At 35.4% G+C, this 23472-nt stretch overlaps 2 protein-coding genes across 3 annotated transcripts; both read left to right on the forward strand.

Moving 5' to 3' along the window:
- Nucleotides 1-694: 694 nt before the first annotated feature.
- Nucleotides 695-9316, forward strand: LOC129254419 (uronyl 2-sulfotransferase-like). Its single transcript, XM_064115353.1, has 8 exons — nucleotides 695-1133; nucleotides 3102-3376; nucleotides 4573-4716; nucleotides 5470-5552; nucleotides 6125-6275; nucleotides 7143-7243; nucleotides 7839-7996; nucleotides 8645-9316. Exons 1-8 carry the CDS (start codon nucleotides 1001-1003, stop codon nucleotides 8815-8817), a joined length of 1218 nt encoding a protein of 405 aa, XP_063971423.1. The 5' UTR covers nucleotides 695-1000; the 3' UTR covers nucleotides 8818-9316.
- Nucleotides 9317-12010: 2694 nt separating this feature from the next.
- On the forward strand, nucleotides 12011-21829 carry LOC129254418 (heparan sulfate 2-O-sulfotransferase 1-like). Of its 2 annotated transcripts, XR_010292747.1 has the most exons (9): nucleotides 12011-12325; nucleotides 12770-13137; nucleotides 13920-14063; nucleotides 14754-14836; nucleotides 16008-16164; nucleotides 17741-17841; nucleotides 18279-18436; nucleotides 19085-20246; nucleotides 20779-21829. XR_010292747.1 is itself a non-coding variant. In XM_064095819.1 (8 exons), the coding sequence occupies exons 1-8, from the start codon at nucleotides 12133-12135 to the stop codon at nucleotides 19255-19257; spliced, it is 1377 nt and encodes a 458-aa protein (XP_063951889.1). In that variant the 5' UTR covers nucleotides 12020-12132; the 3' UTR covers nucleotides 19258-21829. The 2 variants fall into 2 exon arrangements, 1 of the variants encoding a protein (XP_063951889.1); XM_064095819.1 differs by having other exon boundaries at nucleotides 12020-12325; nucleotides 19085-21829.
- Nucleotides 21830-23472: the final 1643 nt, after the last annotated feature.

The following is a 23472-nucleotide window of genomic DNA, read 5'->3' on the forward strand; positions in this document are numbered from 1 at the left end:
TTTAAAATAAGAAAGCTATGACATTTTTAAATTTCGCTTATGTTCTTTAATGTTTGAATTATACAATATTTCAATTTTTACAGATTTGAAAATAAGGACCAAATTTGACTTAACCATAAAATGTTAAAATAATTCCACATGTTCAGGGAGGAATAATATTCTGTTTCTCATGACAATGAGGAGAAAATTAGAATTTTCCATATTTCATATAAAATACAAAAGAAATAGTGAGTGGAAGACGTCATTGGTCTGCTCATTTGCATACCGACCAAGATGTGCATATAACTTTTTTGTGACATTAAGCGAAACTTTAAAATGTCATAACTTTCTTATTTTACATCCGACTTTTATTAAATTTTCACTGTTAGGCTTGTCGGATTTTCTCCTTTTATTCAAATCAATTTTTGTTGGGGTGGACTTGTCCTTTAAGGAGTGAGGTTGGTGAGGGGTGGGGCAAATGATTAAACATAGGCAAGGCAACCCCAAACAGCGGCATTCCTCAATGTTAATATCTGTAAACATATTGATCACTGTTCAATGACACACCCATTTCAAGTTTTTTCCCTCTCTTTCATTGCGGCGCCTCGTATTGTTACGTCATCACTCTCAAAAGCACCCGCACACTGAACCACCGAACGTAAAACCTCTCAACTACTTAGTCCTTTGTATTGTCTATGGTCTTTGTGTACTCAAAAGACTTGGGGTTATTCTGTGAGAGAGGGATGTACCTACGATAAATGCCTTTATGCATAACACTGGATCTTACAAGGAACTTTTGTTCGATCAGTTGCATAATAAAGAAGGCATTGATTTGGTACGTAACGTGTACAACTTGACAGGAAGCAGAGTTAATTTTATACTGTAGACCCTACAGGTGGTTGCAAAGTAATGGCGTGGATCACATTTTAACCAGGATCAGAGGCACCACCTCTGTGACATGGTTGGCTCCTCAAAACCAGTCTTTAAAAATAAATGAGAGTTCTGGTGGAAGCGGGTAAAAATGGCGGCGGGAATGTACAAATTCCGAATCGCCTTGTTGCTGCTCGCGTCCTGTTCAGCGGTGTACTTTGTTATCGGGCCAATGGCGTGGACCAGAAAGGAAAAGAGGAGTCAGACTGAAATAACGAATAAAGGTAAGATGATAAATTTTCATTCTTCCCCTTTCATCTCCGTGAATGGTTACTCAAGATCACACAGTTTTCAAAACAACATCTATGCTTCGTTGGCATAAATACACCTCTTAACATGACAATTTAGTTATTACACCCCAGTTTCTGTTGCGTCTAAAGATAATCACGAAAGTGACAAACTTTACTGATATTTGAGGTCCGGTGCATATCAATTCTTTTATTTTTAGCGGATATGCAAGTGGGCTACCGTTAATAATCTGAATCAAGTCTTGGTTTTAAATCCAGTATGCAGCGTGTTTTATAAATTCCTGTGGAGTTTTCCATCAAGCACTTGTGTATAGAAGGGGGCGGGCTTGGAGTTCTTTCTCCCAAAAGCTCCACCCGCAAGAAAAAAAGGAGAAAAAGAAAGGGAAAGGAAAAGAGGTAAAATATGGTATCATTTTAGAAGTATATTGTTAAAATCTTCACAAATTAGCTTTTCGCGTTACAGAAGTAAGAACATAAAATTAATCATTTATTCCACAGTTCATATAACACTTTTTCCCGTCTGTGTACATGTCAATTTGGAATATTCCCATATCTGCTTTTGTCACTTACGTATAAGTTGAAGTTTGGGGAATAAAGGGACACACATTTTCTCAATATCATGATGTGGCAATAAAATGCTGTTATTCAAAGTGTTCAATGAATATTCTGAGATGTTACGGTAAAGACTCTAACTAAGCCTACGTATTTATTAAACGTGAATTCGAGCAATTTGAATATTAGTGACAAATTAAATGATTATCATAATTGGGTATAATAACTAATGATAACCTTCTCCTAGTCCCTCTTTGTTGAAGGACAAAAAAAATACTTAAAGTGATTGGTTAACATTGGTTTGACTTTAAAAAAATCTGAGCTAGAAGGTCACACTCGTCACCCGTGTCTGTGATATGTTACAAAAATGAAGCCCAGAAAAAATTGCGTTCGAAAATAATTATTTAGTGCTTCAAAAATTGAAATATAAAGTGACCGAAAACACCATGTTAATTTCATCCCATATAGACGCCTATTTACAAAATCGGGTTTTGCCTTGTAGTTTTAGCTTTTCATTCTCAATAATGGTTGTTTTCAGGGTTTATTAGTTCTAATACATGCACTTGTACACATGTTTCATCTTGGTTTGAGAATTTTTTAAATCGGCTGCTCACAAAGTTAAACGATACCTTTAAACCTAGTACATGTATAACTTAAATCTTTCATTTGCACAATGAAAACCATAAACAATACAGTGGAACAACCCGCATAAAGGAATTCCTGAAACAAAAACTTGCATTGCATTATTCTACTATGTCATTGTGCAGGCATAATTATCCCATTAAATCACTCAGTATGTGTAACGCCATAATAAAGTTATGCATGATTAATCAATTTTGGAACATAAATTTCACTGAAATTTCTAAAGTCAAACCCTTTTTCTCGAGATCTCCTGTCTACAATGAAACCCTGTCTTTCGTGGCCACAAAAATGTCTCCAATTTGAGAGGAATATATATGTATTAAAGCTCCGGTTTTTCTGACGTTGGGTGGCCTTAACAGAAGGGCTTGACTGTGTATCAGTATGTATTGCTCTAAACATGCTGAATAATCACTATTCCCTACCCTTTTTTTTATTCATATTTCAAAACAACAACAACAAAACACGTGCACACGTTTGTATCGATAATCAATAATACTTAAAGCATTTTCATTTATCTGATGCAAGATAATAGAGCGAGGTATATAAAAATGACTGAGTCGAGGGTCGGGAATCGAACCCCGGACCTTCGTGGTGTACATGTAGTCGGGCGCCTTATATAGACCACTCGGCCACGGCATCTCGCCTCTCTTACTTTATATAGAGCGATACTGCGCACTTATGGCATATCACATCTTATGTAATTAAGTGTCGTCTTAATTTATTTGATTGTTGTTCATTTCCTTATTACAGATACACGGGCAAAACCTCAGAGTATAACGTACGTAAAGAAAGTATTACAAGCACCACAACAAGCCTTACAACTCACTCAAAGAGAAATAAACCATATAAAACGATCGCCAGTACGACCTCCGATAAACCTGGCTGTAAATCCAGTCGTCGCGGTGAACGTGATCGAGACGGACAATGATCGTGCTAAGAGTGGATTTATATATGATTGTGACGATGATTTCCGAGATATTGTTGAAAGCAGGCATTCTGTCAATGGAAAGCCAGTATATGATAAGGTAAGTGAAATAATTCCTTTTTTCAACTTGCAGTATACATGCAAACATGCACCACAATTAAGTGCATTTTGAAGACATCGGATTATATACAACGCGCTCACTCGCATCCACCCCCCTACACATAATTATTTTTGTACGATATCGTTTGGCTTTATAAATTACCTAAATTTCTTTAACATTACAGTCGTCCCCAGAACAAGCAAAAGAAAAGAATCGTAATGATTATAATGATTACCTCAAAATGAATATAAGTAGCTGATAATTTTATTCTAATGTGATAATTGGTATAATTACAATAAAACCAATCAATATATTTCTGTCCATCTCCTGGAAACCAGGAAAATTGCAACTTTAAACATGATCTCCCATTGTTGGTTTAATAAAAAAAAAACACATATGATTCAATCTGCGATATCGTTTGCATCTGTCTAGGGGATGCCACACATCTTAAATCCGGACAGGAAGAATTTAATTCTTGATATTTAAAAAAATTCAAATGCATGATATTAGGTATTCCATCTTCATAAATTTTATCGAGATATAATGTTGAGTTATTAACAAATGACATTCTTAACAATCACTCATATTATATGACACAATGATAAATGGCTTGGCAATCATACGTAGGTATACGCTGGTTAAATCCTCCGGGGGAGGGAGGGGGCATTTCATCAAAATTTCGTCTGATTGCACTGTAATGGTAAACAGATAAAACACGGCATGTCGGGAAAAACGTCCGACAAGCCGTTTCATGAAACGCTTCCCAGGACCCTGTAGTAGATTTTTTAAAAGGGGGAGTGAACTGTGTGTGGTCTCTCATTAACTGCGTGTTATAAATGCATAGTCTTAAAATGTACGTTTTCAGATATCTACATGTACTAATACTACAGAGAATAAAATGACCTATAATTGTATTTGTATAGAGAAAATAAAATGTTTTGAGATGAAAAGTGATTGTTTTGCTACTTGTTAACATAATTATTGCGGTATAAATGTATTTAGTAGCGAATTAACATGTTATCATTCAAGTGGGTCTATATTACTATGGGTTAGAAAACTGGCCAGGTATGAGTAGTTGAAGACTCGAGATGGCGCTATTGGTTCGTATCTACACCTGGGATGTGGTCCTCTTGGAAAACTGACTTGTGGTGTTCTTACTCAGTTGGTTTTTTTTTCATCTCTTTTATTTCAACCAGAATAAAACTGTGATGTATATTAGCATGCCAAAGTGTGGAAGCAGAACATTTGTATGGACAGCCATGAGACTCCGGGATATCCATCATTTTGGATCAACGGTTAATCTCGAATACATGCTGGGGGATAATCCGCCTTTAAAAATTGTAAGAGCAATTTCTTTTTTTTTCATATTATACAGTGATCAATGATAAACTGATGAACAGATCAGATTATTTCAATGAGGCTTAAATTCCTGAATATGATTTAAGATCAAATGTTGACAGATACCGCTATTAATGATTGTGGTTTCTGTCACTCTGTAACATCGGTGATTTATGCAGTGTTTAATTTGACCTTTTTAATTAAGCGAATACCAATTTATGGATGCCATATTATTAGTCTTTGAAATTCTATCTGTAAAATGAAAATAATAAACTTGTTTCTCAGATTTAAATATTTTTAGATTTATTTGACTAGCAATGAGACATGGAAGAATTTCAATGTCATCTTATCTTCATCCACCCTTAAGGTTCATTTACACAGTGATGAAAGACTTTTTATGTAGATCATAAGACATGCTTGTTATTTGTTTGTGCGAATTTCAAAACATATATACAACAAATATCAAACACCATTTAAAATGGAAATTGTAGAATAACATATAATTTAATCAGTCAGTTAATTTCGAAAATTACAAGATTCCCGATGCGAAAGACTGAAAAAAAATTATCAAGACAAAATTACGCCATTCCTTAAAAAGACGAACTGAGTCCCATTGTTAATTCGATTTTTTTTAAAGAAATAATTTGGAGAGCGGTGGCATGACAATGATTTTTAATCATATTTGCTCTCCAAATATTAATTTTGATCATCTTTCATGTATTTCACAGTTTCTCCGTTTTTATATGTTACTTTAGAGAGATTTTATAGACGACAGAATAGAGGAATCAGAGAATGGAGCGATAATACATGGTCATTATCGCTTTATTGATATGTATGGGTAAGTGAATCTTCTAAATGTCTGTTTTCGAAATAATTATATTATGAGTCAGAAACTATGGATTCAAACATAAAACATTTCTATACAAATCGTGAAGGGATTATCCGATTAGGGTAAACCTTGCATGTTTTTGTCTCGCCTGCACAGCAGAGCGAGACTATAGGCGCCGTCAACATTGAATTCTTGCCCAAGGTAAAGTTTTTGAAGCGTCATCATGAGTTAGATATTTTGTGGGTCTAGCTCATGAAACGTGTACATTTTAAGGGTAATCAAGTATTACTGTTCGTTTTGCACGAGGCTTAGGTCACATGACCAAGGTCAGTGAACATAATATTTTATTAATGGCGTATTTTGTGAATAATTATTCAATAGTTTATTTAAAGTCAGCACTGCTGCTATATTGAATCGCGTAATGTTATAGGCGAGACTGCCAGAGGTGTTCTACTTGTTTAAAAATAAAATTGGATCTTTCAGAACATACAGACAATACGAAAGATTCGTTTTTACTACAATATCTTTCTCCCTTGTAGTATTTAATACTATTTATTTATTTTTTATTATCTCTGCTCTAGTTCTCCCAAGAAACCCATCTTAATGAGTATGCTCCGTGATCCAGTAAGCCGATTTGAATCTTATTTCTATTTTATGCGACACGGTGATAAGGATATGACCAAAGAAGAACTCATCAAACAATTAGGACCGAGAATGGCCCTACCAAACGAGGTAAGGTTCATCATCATCATCATCTGCTGTAATCTTCAAAGGGCTCTGCAGCCTATCTCGAAGATGAGGTTGAAAGTACTTTCGTGTTCCTTTCACTGGTATTGCGTCTATTGTTTCAAAATGTATTCATTCGTGCAACATATTTAGGCGTATAGGCCTAAATGATAATATACATACATATATATTTTAATTCTTCAAGAAACCTCAAAATTTCGTACTCAAGTTAAAGTAAAAAGTTAAAAGAAGGGAAAAAAATATCTAAGATTCGTACATACGTACATAATAATTTTGCCTACAAAGTAAGGACAATCTTTAATGGATTTATTTTATAATGAATTTCGTTAATTTCTTTCATAAAAACAAATTTCATGAATGTACAAACATAGGATGAAAATGATGTACATGTATTAATAAATCTAAAGTGGAATGAACATAGAGTAAAATAGTATAATCAACATCGCACATATAGTCTAATAAATCCGCTTTCGTATCAATTTTCAAATGATCTAAGCACAGATCGCGCGCGCGGGCATCCCACCCTTCACCACACACACACACACGCACACGCCCCCCCCCCCCCCCCACACACACACATACCATCCACATTACTTCATATACACAAAGACCACCAGATATTACCTGTATAGACACTCATAAACACACAAGATGGGACCAAAAATAAAGAAACAAAATGTACACGAGAAATCTAAATGTCAAAATGAACAAAACAAAACAAAAACAGTATATGGTAAAATTATGAAAAAGTAGTTGAGAATGTGCATGGTTAACAATAAATATACTATTGTTCATTAAAATATTTATTTTTCATTTTTCCATTCCTACACATTTGCTGTCTAATTGTTGCAGACATTAGATGACTGTATTGAGAAAGACAGAGGAGATTGTACATGGCCATTGTATCGTAATATGTACGTCACATCATTCTGCGGTTACGACGCAAGATGCAGGTAAAAAAATGGAACATCAATTATTTGTTCTACTCAAATAAATGTTAACAAAATTGTTTACAAGGAAATAAGAACATTTCATTGCTATTTCATTATTTCTTCAGTTATTACTTGAATTGCATATTTAAAGATATTTATCATGACAGGTAGCTTGCCATAACTCAGGTTAATTAATTTAATCAGATTCAATGGATGCCAATGAGGTACTTGAATGTTGCGGACCAATAATATACCCGTGTTCTGTTTGGTGATTTAATCAAGCACTAATTCCGTGTCTCTTAATAATCATAATAACGTTTTATTAACCCCAGGGAAGCTAAGTTAGAACTGCTCCAGTCGTCCCTGCATAAAATACAATTATTTTTTACCAATAAAACAGAACAAAGGACAGAGAGGGCAGCAGATATTAATTGAAAAAAATGCACATGGTCGTTTTCAAACCTTAGGACTGTTCAGGCGCAGATTTTTCTTTTAATCTCAACTTTCCCTCTTTGCTTTGCATAATTGTGTTCGAGAGCAACATAATGAACATCCTCTGTCATGACGGTCGCATTAAACATATCCTTTTATTTTCTTTTGTTTTGATATTATACAGTCAATCCCCGTCCTTTGCTTTAGAGGAGGCTAAACGTAACGTCGACAAGTTTCTCGTGATTGGTGTGATGGAGGAATATGACCTCACCATGGCTGTCTTCGAAAAACTACTTCCGGCGACATTTAGAGGAGCAGCGAAAATATATGTAGAGAACAAAGGTACGTGATTTTGGCGTTGTGCTCTTGAAGCATAAGTAGTACAGGCGCTGGACCCAGGTTTAATTAAACGTTTCATATTCAGTATGCGATCGAAAATAAGAAAGAAAAATTATGACAAAAAATAAATATCGACACTAAACGGTGGAACATTTACAGAAATTTGCAACATAGCGTATTTTTCCTTACCCTTTTCCGGGAATATGTTTTTGCATTTTCAGTATTTGATGCCTGGGTGTTTGAGGAAGTCGATGGTCAGACTTTTGTTAAAATGTCTTAATGGAGGCCTATCTCATGAAAACAAATGAATGACCACTGTAGACGGGTGACCTGATTTCCGAATTATGTCCAGACCAGAGGTTTTACTATTCATCCCAAAACGAGGTTTTTTTTTTCAGTAAACCCGCAGTGTTAGAATAATCTTGACTTGAACACATGTTTGAAATTAATTTAGATATTCAGTATATTCGTTTAATTATTGTTTATTTTTTCTCTCCCCTTCTTTCTCTTTATTAATCTTTCAATTTCTCTCTATCTTCCATACATTCTTTCTATTTTCAATTTCGTGTTTTTTCTCGTTTTCTTTATCATTCTATCTCTGATATTTTTTCTCTTCTGTCTTCCACGTTTCCTATTCTCTTTATATTCCAGATCAATCGATAGACAAATCGAAAACAAACTTCAAGAAACCGACATCTCCGAAAACATACTCCATTTTAAAACAGCGAATGAAGTATGACTACGCATTTTACGACTACGTGAAAAAGAGACTACATAGAGTTGCTAAGGAACTTGGTATCGGAAGTTGTTCTGCCTTATTATAGCAATGATCGAATAGTCATAAAATGCATATTTAAACTATAAACATTGCGACGATTGGAATATTTGACGTCCAGACACGGGATGTTAAGCATCTTTGACACTTGTGAAGCCATTCTACTTCAAAGCTTAAAACTTCAGCTGGTATTTGTCCCAAAACTGCAATAATATATATATATATATATATATATATACATGTATATTGATTTGACATGAGGACCTTTGAAATCAGGAATAACAACGTTTGAATTTTCGAGAGAAATAAATGAGCCATTAAGATTTAAACCATAAGTTGTAAAATAAAAATATTCAATTGGCATTTCGCGATCCTGTTTGAAATTGTAAAATTCGCACAGAATAGTATAATCCTGGCCGTGAGATGAACTACCTCCTCCCATTGTATTGATTAAACCTTGTTTGTATTTTTTTAAGTATTAAGAATAGAATTATATTGAAATGTTCGAATGTTTCGATTCAATGAAATAAATTTTGAACGTAATCATATTTGATTTTCATTTACTTTGTATAGTATTGTCTATTTCTCAACCAAGTTTAAATAATTTATAATGATATGAAGGTATAAAAAAAAGTAGGCAAGTGTATGATGGAGTTAGGGAGAGATTGAAAGAGAGAGAGAGGGGGTTGGGAAATGAGCAAATCGATCCCTCTGAAGAAAAGAATAAAAAATTACTGTCTTCCGAGAAGAAAATTATTCCCTTTTAAAACAATGAAGTCCGATTACGCATTCTACGAAATATTGTTCTGGCCTAACCGTATATAAATTATGACATCATTTATGGACTTATTGAATAATAAATGAACGAAATCTGGCGCCAATAAATCATGTATTAAAAACGTTTTCTTTCAAAACTCTCAAACATCGTATGTCTTGAAGTTGAAATTAGAAAATTTACATTTATCTGATCAAATGATATTTTTTATATTCATCATTAATTTATTCTATTTATTTACTTATTTATTCATCCATTAATTTATTCATTTGTTTAATTATTCATTTATTTGTTTATTTTTACTTAGTGGATAACTATGCCGCCTCAATTCATTAATATCCCTGTTTTTCTTCTACAGGGAAGACTAAATAATGACATATTGAAACATTGATATAAAGTAGTATCTGTTCAGCTTCATCTTTAAGATCATCAAATAGAATGAAGAAAAGTTTATAATAATAATAATAATAAATAATAATAGTTATTTATCTGCGCTATACACAAAAAGTATCACAGCGCTTACAATTGTCAGAAATAAAATATAAATGTTTAGTAACAAAAAAAGTGTAGAATTATATACATCAAATTGCATCAACTATTGGTGTTCTCAACTGCGCCAGATGAGGCCCTGCTTGCTGCTTCGTTCACCAACAATTTAAGGGACAAGCCCGGTCAGCACATCATTCACAGAAGCTCTAGTATAGCACTTGAGGCCACCAGGCCCCAGATGGGTTAGCCAAGTCAAACCAAACAGTGATAGCAAAAATCATAAAAACAAATATACATTAAATAAATGAAAATAGAAAACTAGATATTTGGAAAAAGATATGACTTGAGTTGTCGTTTGAAAGATGATATGGTCGGTGTTGTTCGGATGGAAGAGGGGAGTGTATTCCAAAGTCTAGATCCAGTTCTAGATCGATGTAGTTGCGAGAAGTTCCACTCCTGCCATTGACTGTATTATGTGGCAGTCTCACAAACGAAACCAAATCCAAAACGATTAAATGTTATGTTATTGGAAATAACGCAGCAATAGATTATTTTGAGCCGTCTGGAGTTGGTTTCGCTCGTGTTAACCGTCGCATTTATCATCGCATACATTTTTTATTGAAGGAAATCAGAAAGGAATTGAATAGATTCAGTGAAATAAATTTGGAACGTAATCGTCATCTCCTCAAGAGTTTTGTTTGTTTTTAGTATATGGCTAATATCTTATCTGAAATTATAAAGACAGACAGTTGAAATGTATATATAAGTGAATAGGAAAATAAGAGAGAGAGAAAGAGGGAGTTTGTGTGTGTATGTGGTTCCAGTGTGTGTGGGGTGGGTGTGTGTTTAAAAAGAGTAGAGAAAGAGATAGTGGGAGAGAGAGGGAGAGAAAAAAAAATGTGTTGTGAGGGTGAGCTTGTCTGCGAGTGATGGCTATGTCGGGTGTTAGGGTGTGTGTGGGTGTGTGTGAGAGGGTGTGTGTGTGTGTGTATGCGAGAGAGAGATATGTGGTGGACATAGATATATATATATATGGTGGTAGAAGAAAATAGAATAGTGCATGTATAATAATGCATGGGTATAAGGTTTTTGTGCGTGCAATTAGAGGGGGGGGCAGATGGGAGTGGATGGGGGCATTAAAGGGGAGTTCACCCTGACAAAAAGTTTATTGTAAATATTGCAGGAAAATAATAAAAAACATCGGCGAAGTTTTGAGTAAAAATCCAACAAAAAATAAGAAAATATTAGAACTTAAAATTATTTGATTTGTGAAGTCATATGCGAGCAGCTTACTTACATACCAAATGGTAAAAAAATCAATGAAATGTCATTTTTACTCAGAAAATTGGAAAAAAAAAGTTGTTATTGTCCCTTCAGTATAGCAATACACAAATCATTCACAAACGCTCCTAAAAAGAAAGTAGAAAATAAGTCATCACGAACCATTAAAAAATGTAATAATTTATGCATTTCATATTGCATTACAAATGGGGCAGCTGCTCGTTTATGACGTCACAAATCAAAGTTTCAAATTCCAATAACTTTCTTAATATCTAATGCAGTTTCCTCAAACCTTCACCGATATTTTTTATTATTTTTTCTGCTATTTTTACAACAAACTTTTTGTCAGGGTGAACTTTCCCTGTAAAGTACAATACTATCAGCATCAAAAGCGTCGAAGTATATTTACTTTAACATCGTCATGAAGATTATCCATCTCTTCTCAATCATGCCGGAAGATGCGTAGACACGAAGAAACATAATGATATCCTTGAACAGGTTATCATGCTGATTTACGTGTTTTTTGTTGACCAGCGGGTGCAATGAAAGAAAAGGGGCAAGAATAGTCCCCAGTTTTCTCACATGGGAGAAAAAAAGTTATGTAACGCTTTCAAAAGCAGACAAATGTAAATAACAGGAACTCGTAGAAGGAACAATAGAATTGGCCGAATGGGTTGATGGAACAATTAATACGTTTACATAAACCATAGATGAAGACTTTGCGATTCGATTCGAATGCATCCACAAAGCGGATAGAAACGAGACAGTTGATCGACTTTATAACCACGTAACCTTGTCAAAAAATATGAATATCAATATATGGATGGATTAATAGCTCCATGGATGGATAAACTAAATTCGATTGCCATGGCGAACGGAAGAAGCAGCCTCCGCCCATTTATCATATTATTTGTTGGATCTTTAGTGCTATACTTCATCGTAAGACCACCGACATCACCCAGTAGTTCATCGAGTACCAGAACCACAATCGTTGAGGATGAGGACAGCGAACGTATGTTTCAGGTTACTTGTAATTTTCACATGTTCTAAATGGTTTTGGGTTGGGGTTCGAACCGCAGAGACTTATCTACTAACCGACGAACCGTGGATCACCATTGTGTTTGTGGGTCTTGTTATAATTATGTCGGACGTGCATATTCCTTTCAACATACATGTTGATACAAATAAACATATACATGTACATGTATATGTAGAAAATGTGTGTAATTAATTAAGTAGGGTATACGAATTGAAAGCCTATAAAATGATGACTAATACACATGATTATTTTTTAAGTTGAATGCCAATATAGTTACGCTGTTTGTCTTCATCACCAGAAATGATGCCTATATATGATAATGATGTGAATTCCTGAATGAGGTATATGTCCGTAGAATTTAATGTTAATTTCATCTGCCTCAACCACATTTTCTATTCATCGTTTTCTACATTACAGATATAGTTCTACTTAAAGAGAAAATACTCCATCTTGAAAGTTTGGTGAACAGACTAGAAAAATCAGTGGACGTTATTTCAAACCAAAGAGGTTCAAATATTCGAACTAGAGAACGCCAGTCGAAAGAATCCTCTTCACGGCCGCTAAAGACAAACACGATTGTTGAAAAATTATGGGTATCATCATCCCTTTCGTCTGAGTCGTCATCTACATTGTGGTCGTCACTCGACTTCGTCGATGAAAAGGAGAATGAGCACGTCGAACCGATCAATAATGACCAACTGGTATATAGCTGCCTGGATGATGACGGTGATTCTGACGTCCTCCAAAACGAGATGTCTCTCTTTGGGAAACCAATATATGCCAAGGTATGGCCATTTACTAAATAAGGTGATGATTTCTTTTTTCTTTTTTTTTAGATAGTGATCAACACCTCGATCAACAATTAACGAACTATTTTTTTAGAGAAAGTAAGATAAATGTAAACCAAATATCATAGTCTGCCATAGAGTTCACGGGAACCTTTGTTTTTAACTAATTGATCATTCGAGATTACCATGGGAATTGTCATTGGTTGCAAGGTTGAAATTAATTTTAGGTTTTCAGCAATGGGACCAGCGCTCCTCTATTCATTTTCCTTGAAAGGTTATCGTAAATATTGATGAGTATCGATTTAAAGTTGCAGTCCTTTTCTGACAAGAGAATGTCGCCAGAAAATTCAACCAATTGATTTTTATATAATTGATGAAAGTTGTTACATACGCAACACAAAGCTTAGCAATGATCGTAGAACATTAAATTGCTTGACTACAATGTGAAATTAATCGTGAAAGTCAAGCGTACGACTAATCGCTAACCGTTGTGTTACTGGACTCGAAACCCGGTCTCATGAAAGTCAGAAGATTGCATAGCAGCTAATCAGAATTTATATTTCAAAGCTTTTTCATTCGATTGCAAACTTGTATATTACGAGGTCTAAAATATTTTTTTTTACCATAGCCATATAGCCCTAATCCCCATACGAAAAACAAACTCCCATTCATTAACGCAGTCACGATTATAGGCAGACAAATTTGACAAAACACAGTAATTTCACCTCAATAAATTGTTGATGTTATTTCCATTTTTTTCCAATTCTGCACCATTCCAGAATAAGACTATTATGTATGTAACAATGCCCAAGTGTGGAAGTCGTACTTTTGTATGGACAGTCTTCAGACTACAGATAGATCACCACTTTGGAACTCCTGTTGGCCTTCCTTACATGCTTGCGGATGAACCGCCTGTAAAAATGGTAAGATGGTGGTGATGATGATGATGATGATGAATTGCTTTGAGTTCAGTGGCGGATCCGGATGGGGGCACGGTCGGTCCGTGCCCCCCCCCCCTTTGAGAGCCATAATCAAAATTTGTAATGTAAATATACCGTTCTTATTTAAGTGCCCCCTATTGAAAGTGAGAACCTTTTTTTTTTTTTGCTTGTCAAATTTTCCGCGGATGATACGACATTCAATTTTAAGGTAAACCCTTCCTCTTTTTTTTTGCTTGTGAAATTTTACCCGGACGGAATGACCTTCAATTTTAGGAGAAAAATTTTTTTTTTGCTTTTGAAATTTTAATCGGGAAAACGCCCCCCCCCCCTTTGGTTGAGTTCATATTGATCCGGTCACCACCCCCTTCCATGGGGACCCGACCCCCGATGTAATGCACCAACTTATGCATGCCAGCCATGGCCCAGCGAATAATTGAATGAACTAACATCATGCAAAAACCTGATAAAATGTTAGTAGGAGATGGGTTATGAAGTTGCCCAAAACTGCCGGTGATTTTTTTATTTGTGTGTGCGAATGTGTGAGGGAGGGTGCGAGGGTGTGTGTGTACAATGGCTAGGTGACATGTTTAGTTCATAAATTACACAAAGAGAAATACAAAATACCATTGAAATATTGAGTTTATTCCAATTTGTTTGTTTACATTTTTGTAGAGGAAATATTTCGATCTTGCACTCAGACAAGTTCAAGACGGGGCTCTTGTACACGGCCATTACCGCTATATCGACATGAATAGGTAAGTGGTTATTCGATTTAAGCACTTCCGTTAGATATCCAACCCTATGAAGAATTCACAAAGTTGCAATATAGGAGCAAACTGCACGAAGTCGTAGAAGTTGGCAAAAGTTACAGAAAGTAAAGTTTCTCAACAAATTATGAACAAAGTTGTTGTTCTCTTTAATATAAAAGTCGAATTACGTCCAAGTTTTTAATGAAGGTGTATATAATTATATAAAAAAGAAAAGGCAAAATTTTTATTCCTTATATCATTACTTCAAAAGTGACACGGTGCTTTAACTCGTAAGTATATAGGTGTTTCTGTGAACTTATATTAGGAATATTATCATGGGATAAATTTGAAAGCGTAATTTGTCAGTTGTTACAGCTAGAGAAGTGGTTATGACTCTAATCGACTTGGTTCTTCAAGAATCAAGTTAGTGCACTTTCTGTTGAGCGACTGAACCAAACGCACAATATTTCGCCCCTCCAATCCTTTATCTGGCCTGAAGATTCGAGTGCCACTGATCGTTTATGGATGAACACCGCAAAGGTGCCCAAGTTCTCAAGAAAGATACAGACCGGTTGTCCATAAATCATAATAATATAGGGTATTTATATTGCGCACATATCCACCTTGTTAGGTGCTCAAGGCGCTCCTATATTACCCGGCTAAGCTAGGCGTTCATAACGGCATTGTGAAATAAACGAAATTTCAAACTGACTTCATCCGATTTGTATGAAATTGCCAGCATTATGGTGGGTTTATTTTGCTTTATTAATTCACTTGTTCGATTGGACTTGTTCTTTAAAATTCATGTCTCCTTAGAAAGTACATTCATCGAGTCAGGTCCGATTTGAGGTGGGATGGGGGAAAAGAAAAAAAGGAACTACCATACAATACAGTATTATTGTATATGATAATGTCAATTATAGACTGCCCATTCTAATAACAAGAAACAACTTTAAGGAGTGCCCATAATTAAGATTTTAAAAAATCCATTACACTTTTTGCTCGATGGATTGAACAACATTCTGCCATAGATATATTCAGTCAATTTTCAGCCTCTAAAAAAGACCAATCCAACATTGGAAAATCTTGATCGGACACTATGTCTTGATTGACGATTTTAAATTCATTTTTTTTATATCGTTTTTGGTTGACTTTTATGTCTCTTCGTTGTGTTCAGCTCACTGAAAAGTCCCGTGATGATCAGCATTATACGAGATCCTGTGGAAAGACTCGTGTCCAAGTTCTATTTCATGCGCCATGGCGACATGGACATGGACAAGGAGGAACTCCTGGATAAAATCCGTAGACGACGAAATGGAGCTCTTCCTAACGAGGTAATAGGAAGTTTCCGCACCGCCACACAGGAAGAATTCAAGAACGCAGAAAATGTATTGAAAATGCGAGTCAAGTCACAATGAATAGCCGAGAGGTCTTTGTCACACATTTTCTGCACCGGAACAGCAGATCGTCGTAAGTTTCGGAGCGGACGAACAATTGAAACTGTGTCGTTTGTCCAGAGTCCAGGACGGAACTGCTGTTTTGATACACCACTATTCAACAAAGACTTCTCGGTTGCTCATTGTCATGAAGGGCACTTGACGATACATTGTCTACGTTCTTGAATGCGTTTGGCGTGTCGGTGCCAAAACTCCCTAAATGACGATACTCCCGACGATACTGAGCGGGGACTCCTTGATAAGGGATCCGGATGGGAAGGATAGAAGTTAAATAGAGCATGCATGCCCCATTACTTGCAAAAGTATAACATGTAAATATACCCTGGAGTTGCGTTGCCACTTTCTGCTCACAGAACCGCCGAGAGCACCGACGATGTTTTGTCTCAATCAATGATGTCCAGAAAACCATTAAATCGGAGTGCCGTAGTGTTCCAGCATGTGTAGAGAGGTATTCGAGTAGAATCGGATTTTCCTCGGGATTTCAATCGTTTCATATCCGTTGCCAGGTCAGTTACAGTGCTGCTATAGAAATAGTATTAGATATTGCCAAACAATCTCATACTGTAGTGACTCTCCATCATTTTGGTACGGTTGGATAATTTGGGGAACGTGATATTGATGATTAAACGGGGAAATGGCAATCAAAAACATTGGTGAGGTAATGAGCATCAAGCGGCGGCGGGAGGAAGGGGGGGGGGTTAATTTAATGCTATGTTATACCGGGTTATTCTGAGATATTCAAGTTGAGCTGACGGTATCACTGCAAAAATTATATATTAAAGTTTCATGAACTAGGTCCATAATACTGTGATGACATTTAGAAAACTTAACCTTTGTAAGCTCGGCTATGTAGGCTAGACGACATAAATTTGACCACAATGTTGGTGGTAAAATGGCTAAAACAAATCATGGGAATTGTCAATCCTATATTATTTTTAGACAATTCATTTTGAATTTTATAATCACTGCCACTGTATTCCTTCTCTCCCCACTTCCTCTCCCTCTCTTTCCCTTCTACGACCACCCGATCTACCTCTTTCTTTCTTTCTTTTTGTCTTAAATTCTTTCTTTATTTATTTATTTATTTATTTCTTCCTTCCTTCCTTCCTTCCTTCCTTCCTTCCTTCCTTCCTTCCTTCCTTCCTTCCTTCCTTCCTTCCTTCCTTCCTTCCTTCCTTCCTTCCTTCCTTCCTTCCTTCCTTCCTTCCTTCCTTCCTTCCTTCCTTCATTCCTTCCTTCCTTCCTTCCTTCCTTCCTTCCTTCCTTCCTTCCTTCCTTCCTTCCTTCCATTCTTTCTTTCTTTCTTTCTCTCTTCCTTCCTTCCTTCTTTCTTTCCTTCATTCATTCCTTCCTTTCTTTCTTTCTTTCTTTCTTTCTTTCTATCTCTCTTTCTTTCTTTCTTTCTTTCTTTATTTCCTTTCTTTCTTTCTCTCCTTTTCCTCTTTCCCTCCAGACGATAGATGATTGTGTACAAAAAGCCAGAGGTGAATGCACTAGTAGTATGTTCCGTAATTTCTACATCACATCATTTTGTGGATACGATCCTAAATGCAGGTAAAATATGTGTCTAAAAACGAATCCGTTTTTCATTCTTCACCATATCCTCTTTCAATAACAGTTCTCTATATTTTCTGCATCATCATCTATTTTTAACGCCCTTTCACGGAGGATCCACTTGTGTCTTCTTCGTAGTTTGTGGTAATTTCTTTTTATGAAATTCAAAGATATATTTAAAATATTTCGTACTTCTTTCATTTTTCCTCATCTTTTAGTTTCCATGTTCCCCTCCGTTCCTTAAGGCCTACTACATCGATGCGAATTATTACACAATGATATGTTATCTTAATGAAAGAACATTATGATTTTTCATCTATTATATGATTTTCTTTTGTGGCATATAATATTCTGAATCATTCAGATTAAATGTTTTAGATTATCTTCATTCAAAAGTATGTCACTCCCCCTTTACTGCCCTTTTCCCCTCTCAACAGTAAATATCCCAACTACGCATTGAAACAAGCCAAACTCAATGTCGATAAGTTCTTGGTAATTGGTCTGGTTGAAGAATACGATCTCTCCATGGCTGTCTTAGAAAAGCTTCTCCCAGAAACATTCGGTGGAGCAGCTAAAATATACGCGGAAAATAAAGGTAAGCAGTTACTTGGTGTAATAAGCGTCCACCGGAAGGTTAATCTCAGTGAGCTTTACCAGTCGTTTTTCAATGTTAGATGATAGAAGTTACAGGGATTCTTGAATATTTTATTCATTAACTGAGAACTGATTTGTCATTGACTCTTCTTCACGAAATATCTTAAGGCTTTTTAGGTAATTCCGCCAATGGATTTGAAATTAACATTGTTTACCTGTCTGCATTATTTCGAGCACAAGTCCTGAACATGACTGTGATCGGGGAGTTGAAACTGATGGCGTATCAGGAGGGAAGGGGGGTGTGCAAATGCCCAGGCGCCACTTTCAGATACATAAAACAGCAAAGGGGGAGGAGAAAAGAGGGGCAACAACTTGAAAATGTAATTTACGAAGAACCAAAGGATCTGGACTTCAAGTGGGTATGGAAAAGTGGCTTTAAAGGGAATATGGTTCACTATGTCAATGCTGTAATTGATAAGTTTAGCTTTTTCAAAATAAGGTGAATATCCCCATATCCCCAACCCTCTAAATTAAAGGAAGTTTAAAAATAAAAAGCCTATACTAGCCCTTCTACGCCGCTCCTGATTATTGTGATTATTTTTTTCTCATCTCTCCCTTCCCCCCCCCCCCCTCTCTCTTTCCTTCTTAGATCAATCAATGGAAAAATCGAAAACAAGCTACAAGTTACCACCATCTCCGATGACTTACTCGATCCTGAAACAAAATTTGAAGAAAGACTACGAGTTCTACGATTACGTGAAAAAACGCCTGCATAAAGTCGCTAAGAATCTTGGAATCGGATATTGTGATCGTTCATTGTAGATAGCGTGTCATTTTTGGGTTGTGTTTTATAAACTTACTTGTCTATAATAACCTGAAGCACAACTCTATAGCAGGTTTGCTATCAGCCAATCGCATCGATTTTTTAAAAATAGTTTTAAACTGTTACTGTAAATGTGCTCATACTAAAAGTTTCATAAAAGTTTCATGTCCATAGGCTTCTGTGCCGATCAATAAATATTGATACATATATATTTTACAGACCAAACAAGCATTATATTATACACCAGTATTCATTTTCTCTCTTCCATTTTTGCTGCTTTGCCGATAAGGGTCCTCTTGATTGAATCACAGTAACTTATAATGTCAATTCATCTTGTTCTGGGAGAAATCAAATTTTGTTTCCCGTCGTGATGAGGAAAAATTGAAGTATTTCATGTGAAAAAATACAAAAAGTATAGAAAGACTGTGACACTATGGCTCTCTCATTTCATCTGTGTTGAGCATTGTTTTTTTTTAAATAAAAGTGAAATTTGAAAATATTATAACTTTTCTATTTTACACCCGATTTCTGTGAAATCTTTAATATTATGCTTGTTTGATTTCTTCAATTTTCTAAATTAACTTTGTGTTAGAGTGATATGATAGCATATGCCAATTAAACTTAAGCGTTTTTTTTAATAGATTTTATAAAAAGATTTTATTGAGCAGGTGCTATGTATGCTTGAAAACTCGTTCATACATAGATTCGCAGGCCTATTTCAGGAAATTAAAGTAGGCCTACTGTGTTTTCTTGAAACTTCGTACTTGCAAACATTTGATAGTTTAATTAATTTGAAATTTTATTATGATTTACGAGTTATGTTACAAAGAAAATTGTTCCCATCCTTTAAAACAAAATTGTAGAATAAACAAAGACCCTTCATTTTAGGAACAATGAATCGTTTAGGGGTAAACGGTCAAAAGCAGTGATTAGACTGACTTGTTTCAAACGTTTCTTTTAAGCGGGAAGAACGTTCTGGGGACAATTTGTACTCTCTGAAAGAAAAAGAGCCAATCTAATCCCCAATAACACTCCTCTTGGAGTAATACTATAGGGACCAATCCCTTTGGAGTGAACTGTACATCCATTTAGAGTATATTATGACTCCTTTTGGAGTGAACTGCAAGAAGATACTTATAAAAGGGGGCCTTCACCCTACAAGCTCTGCTTTTTAGTTGATCTCCTTCCCTTTCGATTTCATGGTATTATTGTATTATAAAAATTGATTTAAATGTTATATTTTGTAAATATGTATATTGAACTATCATTGAAAGATGAAATAAGTGAATTGAATTGAACCAATAAAGAGGCACATGCAGTAATACTATAGGGACCAATCCCTTCGGGGTGAACTGTACATCCATTTAGAGTACATTGTGACTCCTTTTGGAGTGAACAGCAAGAAGAGGCACATGCAGTTCACTCCAGAAGGTGTTATAATGCATCTAAACGAGTGTACAGTTCACTTCAACTTCAAGGGGATTGGTCCCTCACTCCAAGGGGGTGTGATTAGGGGCTAGATTGGCTCTTTTGCATTTAGAGAGAACACATTTTAAAATTTGTTATGAGTAACTTTCAAACAATGAGAACTTCTTCCCTGAAAACATATCCGACTATCACTCGCTCGCCGTTAGAAACTGATATTGATAACAAGAGGTGCATATTGTGCTATTTGTGTGGAAATGTGTTTCATAGTTCGGTATCAAGAATACAGAAATTTATATATAGTACAAAAATCAGACATAATTAAACAAAATATGTGATGACAAAAACAGAATATAAATTATTCAAAAACATCAACATTTGTAAAAATATAGAAACATAACAAACAAAAGTAACATGAAAGGAAATAAATCACATCAACATGAATGTAAAACAACATCATGTTTAAAAATAAGAGAAAGAAAGAAGTAATATTTTCAAATTGTTGATTTGCGTGCTGAAAGAGTTTATGTCATTGATCATTCTAAATGTTGCCGGGTAAAGAATTGAAAAGTTTGGATACACGATACAATTGGACTGCTTTTAATAAAATTTGTGTGGGGGTCTTGAAAGGGTTATTTGTGTTGTTCACGCAATTCTTGATATCAAAAAAGAAAGTTGGATATCAAGAAATTGAAATAAAGGATAAAACGGCTGTTGACACGTACAGTATGTTGGCATATAGGTGACAGTCTCATAATTCTGAAAGCGTTACAAATTTCGTGATTGTTTATATCCGAATTTTTAATGTCATCTCTTTTATAATTGGGTAAAAATGCTCCATAAGGGTAATTATGTGTCCAACTAACATTGGGCATTTCCTTTGGGTAATTTTAGTTATCCGGTGTGATGAAAATTTTGCCCATTTTAAAGTAATTGCTGCTTATTTTTTTAACCTTACGGGACAACGTGCTTCCCGCATTGGGTAAAATACTTCCCCAAATTGGTTGGACACAATTACCCTCGTGCTGGTTAAACAATTTACCCATTGTTTTTTTTACAGTGTACGGCAACTTTGGGGGGTATTTTGCTTATATTTTTATGACAATCGTCACTGGCAAGTTTCAGAAATGCAGTGATATATTTTTTAACAAAATTTGTTTTATCTGAATTATTATTGCTGTCACCCCCCCCCCGTAATGTTATCATCATGACGGAATAAAATGAGAGGAAGAGAGAGATGGAGAGAGAAATGGGGGAGAACTATACATAGGAAATGTAGAAGAAATTCCAATTATTCATCAAAATTGAAAGAAAAAAAGTAAGTTGGAACCGATACGTTAAGGAAAATAACCAGAGAAGGTGGGTGGTGCTGGGGGTGGAATGAGAGATTGAAAAGGGATTGTATGAGGGAGAGGGGATAAATTCTATCCTATTGTATTATGAATTCCCCTTTTTCAAACTACGGAGCCCTGTAATATAACAAATATTATGAACCGAACAATAAGACCGAAGGAGGTTGTAAGATTGTTTGTGTTTATACTTGGTGGAGAACTCGCATTGTTATCGTCCGGCGTACAAACTCTGTGATTCGACAGTCTTATGTTAAAACTAATAAGTGTACTTGGGGGAAAAATTGCAAGATATTTACCCACAACAGAAAATCTATTTTGTTTTGGGGGCTGGCAATGAAAAGACTTGCATATTGGCGGATCCGGGGGGAAGGCTCGGGGGCGCCCGATTTTTCTAACAGACATTGTGCTTCAGGATATAATTCGAGTATACAGATGGCTTTTTGCCACTAAGTAAGATCCCTAAATGGAAATGGTATCTTTTTAATTTCATGACAGATATATATGAAATTCAATCATCCAAGGAAAATCACCATGAACAAAATGATTACATATATTTCCATAATTCTTAAAAATTAGAGACAAGTAAAGTGAATATTAAACAGACCATTCTCAAAAGAAAAGAAAAGGAAAAAAAACTTCAAGTGCTCGTTTGCTACGCTCGCTCATATTGTAAGGATCCCAACCAATAACATATTTGCTTTAATGTATCTTTTAAAGGAAATATAACATTTTTCACAGCTGAATGCTTGATTTTTTTCTTGATCGCTTCACTCGCTTCTAAATTGAAAAATGGCGTAATTAAAACTTTAAAGTCACTTTTTTTCTCTTTCCAGCAATGCACAGTAACCTCCTCTGCATTATTTGTAACAATTTTGTACGGTTATAATTTCAGAGATATGGGCAGTAGAAACAATGTCCCATTCCATTCCATTCCTTGTTTTTATTTGGCAATAAGTCATGATTTACTATTTTTGCCACACACTGTATGAAAAGTATGATAAAAATTTTCTCTACTCTAGTATTATTATTATTTTTTTTTTTTTCTTTTTTATTTAGTCTATCATATCTACTTAGTCTTTACTTCAGGATTGAATCTGATTAAAGGCCAGAATAGCACAAACAAAATAAAGAAAAAACGGCTCGTGCTTCGCGCTCTCATAATTTCTTTTTGTGCATTTTTATAATTAAAGTGCCCTTATCGTTCTTCTTAAACCAAATAATATAGTATCGCTTGATTGAAAAAACACATGCAGGGCATCCCGAATCCCCGATTTCCCGACGTGATGAAAGATAATGTAATTTTTAAAAGCGCCGCCAATACGCAAAAACATGGGCGCCGCTCGACCCGAAAGCCCCCCCCCCCCCCCCTCACAAAAACCTGGATCCGCTACCTTGCAAAAGGTGTATGTTGGTGCTCTTTTAAGCAGCCACCTAATC

This window comes from Lytechinus pictus, chromosome 2, assembly GCF_037042905.1.
Source record: "Lytechinus pictus isolate F3 Inbred chromosome 2, Lp3.0, whole genome shotgun sequence".
Lineage (NCBI taxonomy): Eukaryota > Metazoa > Echinodermata > Echinoidea > Temnopleuroida > Toxopneustidae > Lytechinus > Lytechinus pictus.

What these genes read in the sequence shown, in the direction of transcription:
- LOC129254419 (XM_064115353.1), top strand. Translation starts at nt 1,001, where the DNA reads ATGGCGGCGGGAATGTACAAATTCCGAATCGCCTTGTTGCTGCTCGCG. An exon ending in ATAATCCGCCTTTAAAAATT is followed by an intron (nt 4,717 to 5,469) that starts GTAAGAGCAATT and finishes ATGTTACTTTAG; the next exon opens with AGAGATTTTATAGACGACAG. An exon ending in GGTTACGACGCAAGATGCAG is followed by an intron (nt 7,244 to 7,838) that starts GTAAAAAAATGG and finishes GATATTATACAG; the next exon opens with TCAATCCCCGTCCTTTGCTT.
- LOC129254418 (XM_064095819.1), top strand. Translation starts at nt 12,133, where the DNA reads ATGGATGGATTAATAGCTCCATGGATGGATAAACTAAATTCGATTGCC. An exon ending in TGAGGATGAGGACAGCGAAC is followed by an intron (nt 12,326 to 12,769) that starts GTATGTTTCAGG and finishes TCTACATTACAG; the next exon opens with ATATAGTTCTACTTAAAGAG. An exon ending in GGAAACCAATATATGCCAAG is followed by an intron (nt 13,138 to 13,919) that starts GTATGGCCATTT and finishes GCACCATTCCAG; the next exon opens with AATAAGACTATTATGTATGT.